This window comes from Trichechus manatus, unplaced genomic scaffold (assembly GCF_000243295.1).
Source record: "Trichechus manatus latirostris isolate Lorelei unplaced genomic scaffold, TriManLat1.0 scaffold00005, whole genome shotgun sequence".
NCBI lineage: Eukaryota > Metazoa > Chordata > Mammalia > Sirenia > Trichechidae > Trichechus > Trichechus manatus.
Genome location: NW_004443941.1, coordinates 24,329,171 through 24,343,446, shown reverse-complemented (window position 1 = coordinate 24,343,446; position 14,276 = coordinate 24,329,171). Strand labels below are relative to the sequence as shown.

The window sequence follows — 14,276 nt, the reverse complement described above, 5'->3', positions numbered from 1 at the left end:
AACGTAATCGATGTCACTGAACTGTGCATGTAGAAATTTTTGAAATGGTGTATCTTTGGCTATGTATATTTTCACCAAAAAAAAAAGGTCGAGAAGGGAGAGGGTTGCCATGTAGTGGGGATGTTAACCAATGTCATAAAACAATATGTTTACTGACTGTTTAATGAGAAACTATTTGTTCTGTAAATCTTCACCTAAAGTACAATTAAAAAAAAAAATGTGAAAGAAAAAAAAAAAAGATTGTTTTTTTTCTGTGTATAAACCTAGTCTTGAGTTGGGTCTGTTTATTAGTACCTTCACTACTGATTAGCTGTGACCTTGGGCAAGTTATTTAACCGCTTTGTGCTTCAGTTTCCACATTCATTCATTCCAACATATATTTCCACAGTGCCTTCTATGTGCCAGACATTGTTATAGGTGTTAGAGATTCATCAATGAACCAGACAAAATCCACTGAGCTTACATTCTAGTAAGAGAGAAAACAGCACCATCTTCACGGTGTCTTGTAACGTTTAAATGGAATATACAACATGGAAGGGTTCACACTATAGCAAGCACTCAAATATTGGCTGTTATTACATTTCATTTTTTTCCTTATACAATTTAGGGACTATTCCCTGATGCTCTTTTTAACAAGTTCCCCACTGGATATGCCTATGTCAATCCCTCCGCCCTCTGGGAGCTCGGCAGGACCTAAGGTAGCTAGAGATACTTCCATCCCAGTCACTGTGTGCCATAAAAAACGTTATTACACTCTGTGTGTGTTCTCTTCTAAGAAGGGTTGTGAAGCATTGCCAGTATCAATTTCCTTGCCCTACTGTCTTGACACTGTACATCTATGGTAGACACTATTCTTGGATCAACCCAATCATCTTTTTTGTGCCCATACCTAACCACTGCAAAAGAAAAAAGTCATACAAACCCAAAGATTTGTACCACTATACATTCAAGGTCACTGAAGTCAAATGCTCCTTCATCACTGTCAGAAAACTCCTTTACTACCAGCTCTCTCTCTCATTTTCTTAATTGCTTCTTCAAACTTTCCTACTTCTCTCAAGTCTTTGACTCCTTCAGACCTCAACTTAGATGTCTCTTCCTTTGAGAAGCTACACCTAAACCCCAAAGCCTATGTTACTTGTCCCTTTGACGGTTTCCTACATACCCTGCACTTATAGTATATCCATTAAGTTATTGCCTATATATCTGTCTGTACCTCCACTAAACAGCAAGCTCTAAAATGGTAGGGGCCATGTCATCTTTCTAAGAGATTTCAGAACATATTTTTTAGATTTTTACACATTTTCCTCCCTTCCAACTGATGGAAGGGAGTTCACTTACCACCTGAAATGCATGTGACAGAAGACCAAAAAAGATTAAACTGTTTTTGGAAGGCTACCTGGCTTTAAAATACAAAAGAAACACTTGGACATATTCCACTCTTAAATGTATGAGCACGTTATTCTAGCATCAAGAAGTAGTGTTTAGAGGTCAACTAAAGTTCATTCGAGATTAAAAGCAAAATATGGAATAGTTTAACAGCTAAAACGTATACAAGCTATTATATACCCAAAACAAAATTAAAATAAATTCAGTCTTCATTTCTTAATACTATATACATTTTGTGGAACGGAAAAGTAAGCTCTTTTTCCTTTCACAGACATTACAACAAACACAGATTAGACATAAACATAAGGCAAAATTTATCATACCTCCACATCTAAAACACTTCGGGGCTGAGCTTGGCATAGCATATTCAATAATTGCAAAATTAATTCTTCAACATACTGAAGGGCATCATCATTAGACTCAAGTGTAGGATGAACTTGCCCTTGGACCTATAAACAAAAGACAAAGTAATTAAAATGTGGGTTTATTTTACTTCAATTAAACAAAATTTTTTTAAATGTAGGTTTGTACTCAAGAACATGGTATGGCCCGCAAAAACAGATTTAAAAGTTATTGACTCGGAAGTCAGGAATTCCCAACCTTTTTTCCCAGTCACACGCACTATATCTGTTTATAACATGCTCCTAGAGATGGAGATACTTAACTGCATAATCCTAGTATTTTATTTTCTTAAACCATGGTTACCCTGAGGTGGAGGAATGGGGAGAGTGAGAGGCTGAGGTGGGAATAAAAGATGCCGTTTACATCATTTTCACCAGGAACTAGTAGTAGTTAGAACATTTATTCGACATACTGCTTAGGCAAAAATGACCTCCTATGGAGTTCTCTGCTCTTTGTTTAACTCTGTATTTCCTACTAAATGATAAAATCCAAGCCAGACATGTCTCATCATGTTCATCTGGTACCATGCAGGGCACAGAGCACAAGCTTGAAAATATTTGTTGAATACACAGTCACCCTGTATCAACGGACACAAAATGGGCATTTTGACAATATGTGAAAATTTGTCGTCACTCATCAGTGACTCCTAATAATCTTTCCTTTCCTTCTTGACCATTTCTTTGAAGGCACCTCAGGCCACTGGCCTTTGTAAAACTTGCATTTTAATAACCAGAATAATAGCCTTTACTTGCATGCCTTTGTCATTCATTATAGATTAAAACTGTTCCCCACTAATAAACAGCAGAAGAGCAGCTCCAGGTGATAAGCAACACGTTTCAAAACATGCTCAACTCTAGAAAGTGTGGCAAGCACTCACTGGATGGAAGTGCACAGGGCTCACCTACCAAGAACATTCAGTACGTCTGCCCTACTACATACACACCTCATTAGCTGAGAGGGCACAAGAGCTTCAGTGCAGGGTGAAATTTCTATAAACAGTGTACTATATAATGAAATTTTTTAAAAGAAAACATTTTAGAGGCAAATAGCACTGTAACAATTCAGAGCTGTGTGAGGAGGTACTAGATAAAGTATGGGTTTTTAAACAATTTATAATTTTACAGGTGAAAAAACTGAGCCCCAGAAGGCTTAAATCATTTGTCAAGCACTTCTGATCAATATTTGGTGCAGCAATTACCAACCTGATTGTAATGTATCTGTTTACAAATCTCTTCACCTGATTAGATGACTGAATGGTTGTGCAGTTAAAATAATGGACAGTGTGTGGACTAGAACCCAGAATTAATGATTCCAAATTCAGTGCTTTCCATTCACTATGCCATCATACTATGACTAATGCAATGTAGGTAATGGACCTTGTAAACTTAGTCCTTTCTCGACACTTAGCATGATTAAAGCATCTTTTTTTTTTTACTGGAACTTGACGGAAGTTTTATTTCTGCACACTGAATTGCATGCCTCCATTGGTTTAAACAGTCTTCTCAGACACCGACCCTTTTATCTTCATGGCTGACTGATCTTCATTTAGCAATGAATCATAACACCACATGGTGGGTTGTTTCTATCTGGCTCTCAGTCAAGTCACCCTTTGTTTTCTGAAACTCTCTTTTCTTAATATCAGTGACACAATCTATTCTACTTCTTCTCTTACTTTGTTGCTCCTTTTCCATTTCCTTGTAGAGCTCTATGTCCTCCTCCATCGTTCAAATGTGGATTCTATCCTTGTCTGTCTGCTCCTTTCTGTTTTCCCCACGTAATCACATTTACTCTCACATTTTGAACTATCATCTACGTAGATGACTCCAAATCTATCTCTAGTTTGGATTTCTCTTCTGAGTTTTAGACCCATACTTCAAACTACCTGGTAGATACCTCCACCTGACTATCCTACCAACATCTCAAATTTAACATAAAATGGTGCTTATTGTAAAAGTTGAATAAGAAAAATTTTATCTCACATAGAAGGTACTTAGTATTTTTTAAATGTATATATTTATTTTAGAAAAACACAGTATAAACAGTCCCTGGTTTCACTAAGATGCAGTCCTGGAAAAAATGTAGCTATAATTGGGGGTTACATTTCTGTCCAAGACCCCAGCATCACATAAACTTACAGCTACAGACTCATAAAACCACATAATTTTATGATTAAAAGGGACTTTAAAGGTTATTTAATTCAATCCCTCTATTTAGCAGATGAGAAAAGGAAGACTTCCACATTCATGGAGATAACTAGTAATACTCTTAAGTATTAGAACCCGGGCCTCCTGGTATCTTGGCCAGAGCTCTTTCCACCAAACCACTGACTGTCAAACCTGAAGAACCTAGGGAGTGCCCCAGTCCCATCAGGTAGGGAGTGGGTACCCAAAGGAAAACCTGAAGTTATGTTTTCATATTTCAATAAGCATCAGCCTGTCATAAATGTAAGCACAGCATTTACACTATAAATCTTCATAATCTGGAAAAGTTAAATCATTAACCCATTCCAATAGGTAAAATAATTATAGATCACATGAATGATCTTACTGTATTATAAACCACCGTATTTTTATGCAAATAACACACACGTTCTACGTTTTTTTGCCAATTGCTCCCTCCTCCAGCCCTGCCAGGCATTTTCTTAAGCGCTGATATGCCAATTTTTTTTACATGTTGCTGTAAAAAAAAAATTAGCATAGTGTGCTTAAGAAAATACCTGGGGGCGGGGGAGCAGTTGGCAAACAAACATAGAAGGCGTGCGTTATTTGTGTAAAAATACAGTATATAAAATTATAACTATACTAAAAATCTGACATAAAACTAAAATGCTAGCAATAATAAATATTAAAATAAAATATTTAACCAATAACAATTTTAATCGCCCTTTAAAAATACCAAAGCACTTTGAGGAGGTGGTTTAGGTGCCCTGAAGTTTTTCGTAAGCATTCAGGGAAATGTAAACTGATGCCTCTCAAGTTATTTACGTATTTTTTTAAATAACGTTCACTGTTTTCAAAGAAACCTATGGAAGCAACCTAATTCTTCACTAACATAACCCCATCTCCAGATGTTCTTCCCTTTACACTTTATGCAGAAGTAATCCAAAACTGTTTTCAGTTTGCTGAAACATGGCATGCAGTCTCGCTCACACTGTTCTCCATGCTTGGCATTCACTCTCTTACCCTTTCATCCACCTAGTCAACTTTCAAAACTCAAATCTCATGTCATTTGGAAAGACTTTGTCTCTTTGTAAGGCAGAATTAATCCCCTTCATTTAACTTATTTATTGACTCTATTAAATACCAGACCCTCTGTTAGATACTGGATATACGGAGATAAATCAAACATAGTCCTTGCTCTTGTGGGCCTTATACTCTGCCTTCTGCTAATCCCTGTACTAGGTACCACACACTTCTGTTATCACGTTTGTCACATGGAATTACAATTGTTTGTTCCCATGCCTAGTTCCTCTATTAGACAGTGATGTTTCTATTTATAGAATCATTTTCTCTTTGCTTTTCACTGCAAACCCCTGACATTTAAGGGATACTCAAAGCCTTTGTGTTGTAGGGGTAAGGGGGAGAAATTAAATCTTTTCTTTGAATTAAGATTGAAAAGGGGTGATGGTAAGGCTAGAGAGTCTATTTGGTTGATTTCAGGAACATTAGCCCTTAAAGTAGAAAGCACTCAACATATAAAGGCAGTTAGAACTAAAATAGATGCTTATTACGTACAATCAAATGAATTGTATATAACCACTGCAGTGAAATGCTACGGTAAAAACAAAACAAAACAAAACAAAAGAACACCCAACTAGATACTGCTTATTATTCAGGCACGTATATTTAAAATGTTGATTACATTCAGCACCTAGAAAGATCTATAAATTTTCAGAAATACATATTCAAATAGTTTTATTCATGGCTGGTTTCTACTAAGCTTCTGGATATTAACCTTTATCACATCTTGAACCTGTCAAATCAGGATCACAAAGTTCAGTCATACAAGAGACCAATTATTTTACTTCCTTCAAAACAAAAACAATACTTCAAAACTTCAGACTAGAAAACCTGGGCAATGGTCCATTTTTAAAAGGCAAGCAGAGTCCCACTTCCTAAAAATACACAGACTTTGCTCTTTATTCTTTCAAGGAAGATGCTGTTAAGAGATTTCTTTAAGGAGCAGACAGAAGTAGTATTATATTTCATATACAGACCGAATAAAAAGCACTTCTCTTCTATGAGATACTGTTACAGTGAAGTGTTCCACTGCATCACAAATGGTACTCAAAGACATTTAATAAATCAATTCATCCAAATTATTCAAGACTATACAGAATAGGTGACACAGCCAAATCTCATGTCAGCCTTCAGAAGCCATACACAACTGATATTTACTGAGTAGAGGTGTATGTATTTATGAGCAATTATAATAAGTACTTGGAAGAAGTTGGTGTAAACTAGATGTGGGGTGTCCGCTATATGCAGTTTTCAAAAACATTACATTTTATATTTATGTTTACTGACAAAGAAAAAATTTCACATACTTCTCTAAATGCAATTCTTTTAAGTAATTCAAATAAATATTTCACAAAAGAATTAATGATATCCTTGAATAAGAATTTTACCATGACAATAATTCTTCTTTCATGGTATAATCACCATATTGAATTAAAGATGCCACCCACTGAATTTTAAAACTTCCTTAAGGTCTACCTGCTTCTACCCTGACAGTTCATTTTGTCTCTAGTTATTTTTAATAGGTTCTGAAGCAGATTTGTTACTACTATTGCCAGATTTTGTGGAATCTGAAAAAGCAAAAGGATTAGGTCTACATCAGTTCATAGCTGTCTGATATTGAGTCTTCTAAACTATTCAGGAATCCCTTGGGTAAGCTGTGAAAAACACTATGTTGAATTCTGATGAATCTTTAATAGCCTTCTCTAGCTAATGGCTCTCTGAAGAATTTGAAAGGCTACTACTGAATTCTGTAGTATCTAGAGTCCAGATCTGCTACTTTTATTTATAAATATAAAGGGAGGATTTGAAGTAAAACTGGTATTAAAACCTTTACCATTTAAATAACAAAGATTTGAATTCTCCGATCTCTTTCTCAGTGTTACAGTGATTATTTAGTCAATATTTGATGTTTAGGTGCTTATTTCTTCTCATTCTGAGATTAGTTTATTTAAAAACCAAGGCAAAATTCTTTGTAAAAATTTAACTTAAAAAAAAACAAGACAATCAAGCATATTAGACAACTTACATTTTCCCATTAATAAAAACTGCCTAAAATTTTTTTCTCATATCTTGATGCCTGTTTCTTAGCCTTCAGGCCCATATATGTAACAATCTTTTTTTTTCCCCCTGAGCTCTTGTTATTCGCTGGGAATATGAAGATGAATGAGAACATGGCATCTACCCTCACCGAGGTGCTAGAAATGTAAACAACTGATTTGTTGTTTACTGTGTGGTAAGGGCTAAAATGGAGTTATATTTAAGGTACAATGATGACAAAAAAAGTGACCCTCGCTGGGGGAAGATGTGGGAACTGTTAGCAGTCTTCACAAGTAAGACACACTTGAACTGGCGCATAATGGATGAATAACGTTTGATAGGCAGATAAGGAAGCAGGACATTAACTAGAAGGGCTAGCATATAAAAAGGATAGAGGTCAAGAAAAAGACAGGAAGAGGCACGTTTGGATAACTACTTTGGGGGGCAGTCAGGGCAGCAATGAAAGAGAAGAACCAATTTAACCAGGATAGGAAATATTAGTAGAGGATAATATTTTGCAAAAAAGATAAGAAATTTAAGTTTGACATTTGAGTTTAAGTCCCTGTACATTATCTAGGGAAACAAAGCTGAAATGGCATTTGATCAAGTGGTTTTTGCTGTTGTTGTCTTTGGGGGTTTTTTTTGTTTTTTGTTTTTGGTTATGGAGAAATATTTGCCCCAGTAGCGTTTCAAAAATTCAAGCAGCAAAAACAACCTAACTGTTAGGAGTTTATGGTAGAAATAAATCTACTTATTAACTTACTAGCTGTCTTAACTACAGTTAAAAAAAAAGGGGTTTATTTAATGGATATTTGCAAATAGCTTAGTCCTAATTTTCAAGATCTTTAAACTAATTTTAAAAGATCAATGGTTATAATAAATTGAAATAAGCCAAAATTATTAAAACTATCACGTATTTGGAGCCCTGTGGCACAGCTGTTAAGCGTTTAGTTGCTAACCAAAAGGTCAGCAGTTCGAACCCACCAGCTACTCCCTGGAAACCCTATGAGGCAGTTCTACTCTGTTCTATAGGGTCGCTATGAGTCGGAATCAACTCCATAGCAGTGGGTTTGGTTTTTAGTTTATCACATATCTGGCTATGTGAACAAAATACACAAAAAATACAAATTTTAGAAACTATGCACATTGTATAAGAAGATTTGTACTGCATATGGCAAAAACAAACGCATGTGCAAAAACAGTAAAGGTAACTATAAATTTTTTAAATGAAAAATAGTTAATATATAGTAATAAACTTTAAATTATAGGAAATCTAGTTACTAAAGTACAGGAAAACGTAATTTATGGGGAAATACTATCTTAAGAAATATTTAATTATAGTAGGAAAGATTCATGCAAAGTAAATTAAAAAAAAAATACACACATGTAACCCTATTCAAAACTAAATAGTAAATGGCAATATAAGCCTGGGACATTTTATTGTGCCAGAAAGCAGGAAGCCATCAAAGATGGATGTTTATAACAAAAGAACATGGGAAGATCATGAAGGGGCTCTCCTTAGCCAAAGATGGGAAAACAACTGTAACTGACTGAAATACACTCAATTTGTAAAAATCCAAAAGGTCACAATGATGCTTTAAAAAACAAACAAAATAACACCACCACTTTGAACAGCAATGGCAATAACTGGGGCACTAATTCTTTACCCTGAAAGAATTAAATCTACATCCTTCTTTTCTGTCTGAACTATATTTTGGGGTAACCAAATAGCCCTCGTTGATGAGGAAAAGTTCTTCCTTACAGGATTCCAGACAATAAACGTAGAAGCAATACAGAGTTAGAAAAGCACCAATCTGCAACCTGAATGACATAAATTCAGACACCACATTAACTGATGAAACTAATATGTAAAAGGTGTATCTTTATAAAAGGGGGCTCTGAAAGTCGCCTCCTGAATCCACTAATCAATCTTAGTATAACTAAAATTGGGATCAGACTTTGATGCAGTGTGAAGTCGCAGCACCACCTGTGAAGTATTCTTGCCAAAAAAGCTGAAAATAAATCTAATCAAGCCTCTAAAGCTAATTTCCATTAACAGAAACTATGACAGATACAAGAAAAAGTGTTAAATATTACCACAAGTAAACAAACAAAAATGCTGGACATTTTACAGGACAATTCACCCAGTTCCTACAATAAGTCAGTGGTGGGGAGGAAAGGGGGTAGGGTAGTGAGGCCTATTGATCAAAGAAATTTAAGAGACGTAAGCACCACATGTAACGTGCAGACTTTATTTGACTCCTAATTCCAATAAACCAACTGCCAAAAAAGAAAGATATTTTTGAGATCTTTGGACAAATTTTAATGTTGACTGGGTACTGAGTTTAATAGGTATGATAATGGTACTGCAGTTATATAAGAAAAAGATGCGTATTGAAGTTTGTTGAGAGAAAATGATCTCTGATAATAGGATTTGCTTTAAAGTGCTTCAGGGCAAAAAAAGGAGGGTAGGTGAAGCAAACATGGCAAAATCTAGATAACTCTTAACTCCAGGTGATAGGCACATAAGGGTTTATTCTATTTTTGTGTATGTTCCAAAGTTTTCATTAAAAAAATAAAAATCATAGTGGGATAGGAAAATACTGAGCACACCCAGGGAGCTTAACAACCATGCAAATCCACCCCGCTCTCAACCATTCCCGGAGAAGGTTGGTGATGGGGCCCCCAAATCTGCATCTTTAACAATACCTCAGAAGATTTTCAACCAAGTGGTCCTGAGATCACTTTTTGAGAAACATTAACATAGAGAAAAGAAGTTCTAACTATGTCTGGAGAAGTTAGGGGAGGCTTCACAGTTTATATCTTCAGTTGATTTGAAGAATGAATGGAAATTTGCTGGGTGAATAAAATAGGGAGGACAATCTAGAAGGAATAATATGGGTAAACGCACAGGGAAAAAGAGTACATATTATAGTTTACGAAATGCCAAGCAGTTTGGTGTGGTTCAAATAAAAGAAAGTATGGGCGCAGATGGCAGGAAATGAGGTGAGCAAGAGGCAGAACATTAAAGATTTCTGTTTGCCATGCTAAGAAAATTAAACTACATTTAAAATGTTGGTTCTAAGGGAATTTTCATTGTATATTCTAAAAGTTTAGTTATGAGATTTTGGAAATAAATTATTTATATTTTGAGGACTATCTTTTGTCTTAAAAACGGTCTTGGCAGTTTTAATTCATAAAAAGGCTGCTCTATTTTTGCTCAAATACATGCGCCTTCCATGTCTGCAACTGCCCCCCGCCACCTCGCACGAGGTATTTCCCTAAGCACGCTATGTAAAAAAAAATTAGCACGGTGCGCCTAACAAAAATACCTCGTTGGGTAGAGGGCGCGGCTGGCAAACAAACGTAGAAGGCAAGCGTTATTTGTGGAAAAATACAGTACACCAGTATCATATGGTTACCTTTCAACTAAGCTCTCTACACTAACCATCCACTACTTGAAATCTTAAAAAAATATGTTCTAAAATCAAATGCACTTAAGCAGAAAGGTCAAAATTGAAGAATATGCTCACGCATTACCATTATATACATATAAATATGTACATGTGTACATACTATTATGTACATGTACTTCCTAGTTCTGTCCACTGAGAGAGCCTAGAAGCATTGATAACCTGGTAACAATGAACACACCTAGTACCAATATCTTGGTTTCTAATACCACTGACCTATAAGAGTAGTCAGGATTCCTTGGTGAACTGGCTGTTTGTAGGTCTGGGGCAGGGAATATACAAAATGGGTGTGGAGCATCTTATAATGCCAGAAGGTAAAGAAGTACTCAACAAACAAAAGAATGAGGGCATATCAAAAAGACACAGGAGATGGCAAAAGTTGTATGATATATTCACGACGACAAAAAAAAAAAAAAAAAAAAAGAGTAGCTGCTGAGGCTGCTTATGAACAACCAAACACCTCATGGGACTTGGTTCCTTGGTTTGGAGGTTTATCCGTTGTCATCGAGTCAATTCCGACTCATAGTGACCCTACAGGACAGAGTCGAACTGCCCCACAGGGTTTCACAGGAGTGGCTGGTGGATTTGAACTGCAGACCTTTTGGTTAGCAGCCTGAACTCTTCATCACTCTGCCACCAGGGCTCCATGGTCTCATGGGGCATCCCAGTTAATTGCCCTAATATCGTGTTTCGTGCTTCTGTTCTACCTCCTACTTTGCTGCATAGGACCTGGGGTCTTAAAAGCTTGCAAGTGACCATCCAAGGCACAATAATTGGTTTCTATTAGACTGGAGTAACAAAGAACAGCCAGAAATAGGAGGAGGAAATGGAATGTGAGGCTAATTGCCTTCACGAAAATCCATCCCGTTTGCCATGAGACCAGAAGTATTGGATGGTGCCTGGCTACCATTAATTAACATTTTGATCAATGATTCTACAGCAGAATCCTGATCAAAAGGGGGAAAATGCAGAAAGAGAACTTTAAATTCTTATGCAATCCAGGATTTCCAGAGTCATGAAGACTAGATGAAACCCAGAAACTACTGCCCTGAGATAATCTTCAAACCTTAAACAAAAATATCCCCTGAAGTCTTCTCAAAAACAAACAATAGTTTAGCTTAACTAGTAAAGAATGTCCACCTTGAGCACTGTGTTCTTTTAAGACTTATCTATATGGGATCAAACTGACAACAGCAACTTGAAAGATTAGACAGGAAACTTAGAGGTCAGTGAGTTTATGTCAATGACAGAGAAACAACTTGGAAAAGGAGAGTGAGAATGGTTTCAGAACTTGAAGAATGTAATCAATGTCACTGAATTGTACATGCAGAAACTGTTGAACTGGGATATGTTCTGCTATATATATTCTCAACAACAACATCAAAAAATAAAATACATTATTTAAAAAAAAAAAGGGTGGGGGGGATAGGAGTCAACATGGACGAGCTCCCAAAGACCAAAGATGGAACAATTTGACAACAAAGTAAGTGACACAGTACTGGATTATAATCCAAAGTGTGAAATAAATATCCGTGAGTCCATACTGATATAGATAGATACTAAAGAGACTATTCTCCCTTACAGAATCAAGCTCCCACACTTGCTTCCAAAGAGAAGAGTATGGAAAAAACAGTTGAGGGGAGGAACTTTACACTGGATTAAAAACAAACAAGCAAACAAACCAGCTGCCACAGAGCCAAGCTGACTCTGACTCATGATGACACTGTGTGTGTCAGGGTAGAACTGTGCTCTGTAGGGTTTTCAATGGCTGATTTGTCCCAAGTAGATCATCAGGCCTTTCTTCTGAGGCACCTGTGGGTGTACTCAAACCACCAAACTTTCGATTAGCAGGCGGGCACTTAACTGTTTGTGTCACCCACAAATCTGGCAAAATGCTACCTTGGGGAGGTGATAAAGGTTAACATCAACAGTGATAAGTCATGTTGTCAGCATGTACCTTTGATAGAGTGTGATGAAATGGCACTTTACCTCTGTGGTCTTCCCCCCAAAAACACATGACCTCAGTCTAACCAGGAGAAAAATATTGGACAAACCCAAATTGAGGTACATTCTACAAAACACCTGACCAGTGCTTCTCAAGGTCATCAAGGAGAAGGAAGGTCTAAGAAACCATCACAGACTAGAGGAGGCCAGGAATAACCTAAATGTAACATGGTATCCTAGATGGGATCCTAAAGGACACTGAGGAAAAACTGCTAAAATGTGAATAAGGTGTCAAGTTTAGTTAATAACAATGTACCAATGTTGATTTCTTAGTTGTGACAAAACACACCACAGTGATGTAGGATATTAATAGAGGAAATCGATAATAGGACGTACATAGGAAATCTCTGTATTATCTTTGCAATCTTCTCTGTAAATACAAAACTATTCTAAAATTGCAAGCTTGTTTTAAGATGTGTGATACAGCTAACCAAAAAACCAAATGCATCGCCGTTGAGTCGATTCCAACTCATAGAGACCCTACAGGACAGAGCAGCACTGCCCCACAGGGTTTCCAAGGAGCAGCTGGTGGATTCGAACTGCCAACCTTTTTGTTTAGTAGACAAGCTCTTAACCACTGTGCCACCAGGGCTTCACTACGCCACCAGGGCTCCACAATACAACTAAGTAGTGCTTAAAAGGTAATGTAGAGCCTTAAGTGCTTATATTAGAAGAGAAGGATGAAAATTAATGGGCTAAGCATCCAAATTAAGGAATTATGAAAACAACAATAAAATAGCACCCTCTAAGAGGAAGAAATATAGAAGAGCAATAATTAATAAATAAAAACTTGGTACTTTGAAAAATACTAGGTAAACAGAGAAATCACTAGAGAGATTGGTCAAAAAAGGCACAAATACAATTATATGTAAAAGGGAGGGCATAACTACAAATACAGTAGAGTTTAAAAACATGAAAAGAAAATCATGAAAAACTTCAAGGTAAAACTCTAAAAACTTAGGTTAAGTGAACAAATTCCTTAAAAATGTAAATTACCAAAGCTAACTCAAAAAGAAATAAAACACGGTCACCCAAGGAGTAGGCCAAGCCACAAGTTTGCCATGCCCCACCCGGGGACTGGCTGGGACCCTACCCCACACGGCAGTGCCACCTGTACCTCCCACTTCTGGTCCCCAGGCACAGCCTGGGGCAGAGGGCACCCTCTCCGACCTCCTATGTGTGCACCTGTATGTATACTGCAGACACTTTTGTGTGGTCCCAAGTAGCCCTGCATGGCCTCTTGTAGCCCTCCAGCTCCCAATGGGCCGGGTGCCACCTCCCGCCCACTCACTGTTGCATGAGGCTTGCCTGTAGCCCACATCCAGGGTCTGGGGGCAACACCAGGTCCAAAAGAAGAGGGACTGAGCTAAGAGAAGAGGGTACACATCTTCCCTCCTGACACTGAGCCTCCCCTTCCCCTACCCACTTCACCCTAGAGTGCTGCCCTCTCTGGTGGGAGGGGTGGGGATCCACATGAGCCCCAAGAGCAGATGGGGGGTGGGAATGCTTTGGGGAGGAGGACACCTTCCTCTGTTCTGCCATTTATTAAAGTTCGAATAAATGGGGACAAAAAAGAAAGAAAGAAAATATTCTGAATGACTCTCCAGTGGAGTCCTGGGTGGAGCAAATGGTTAAGGGCTCCACTTCTAGCTGAAAGGTTGGCAGTTAGAACCCACACAGAGACGCCTCAGAGGACAGGCCTGGCGATCTGCTTCTGAAAGGTCACAGTCTTGAA

The 14,276-nt window shown here is 37.4% G+C and overlaps 1 protein-coding gene across 4 annotated transcripts in view; it reads right to left on the bottom strand.

Annotated features, from left to right (window-relative positions):
* The window catches only part of SOS1 (SOS Ras/Rac guanine nucleotide exchange factor 1), a 173,481-nt gene that overhangs the window by 104,104 nt on the left and 55,101 nt on the right, over positions 1 to 14,276 (bottom strand). For all 4 annotated transcript variants that reach the window (XM_023735711.1, XM_004369538.2, XM_012556736.2 and 1 more), the window contains exon 2: positions 1,710 to 1,835. In XM_023735711.1, coding sequence (XP_023591479.1) covers positions 1,710 to 1,835 — 126 coding nt within the window. The remainder of the gene's footprint in view (positions 1 to 1,709; positions 1,836 to 14,276) is intronic.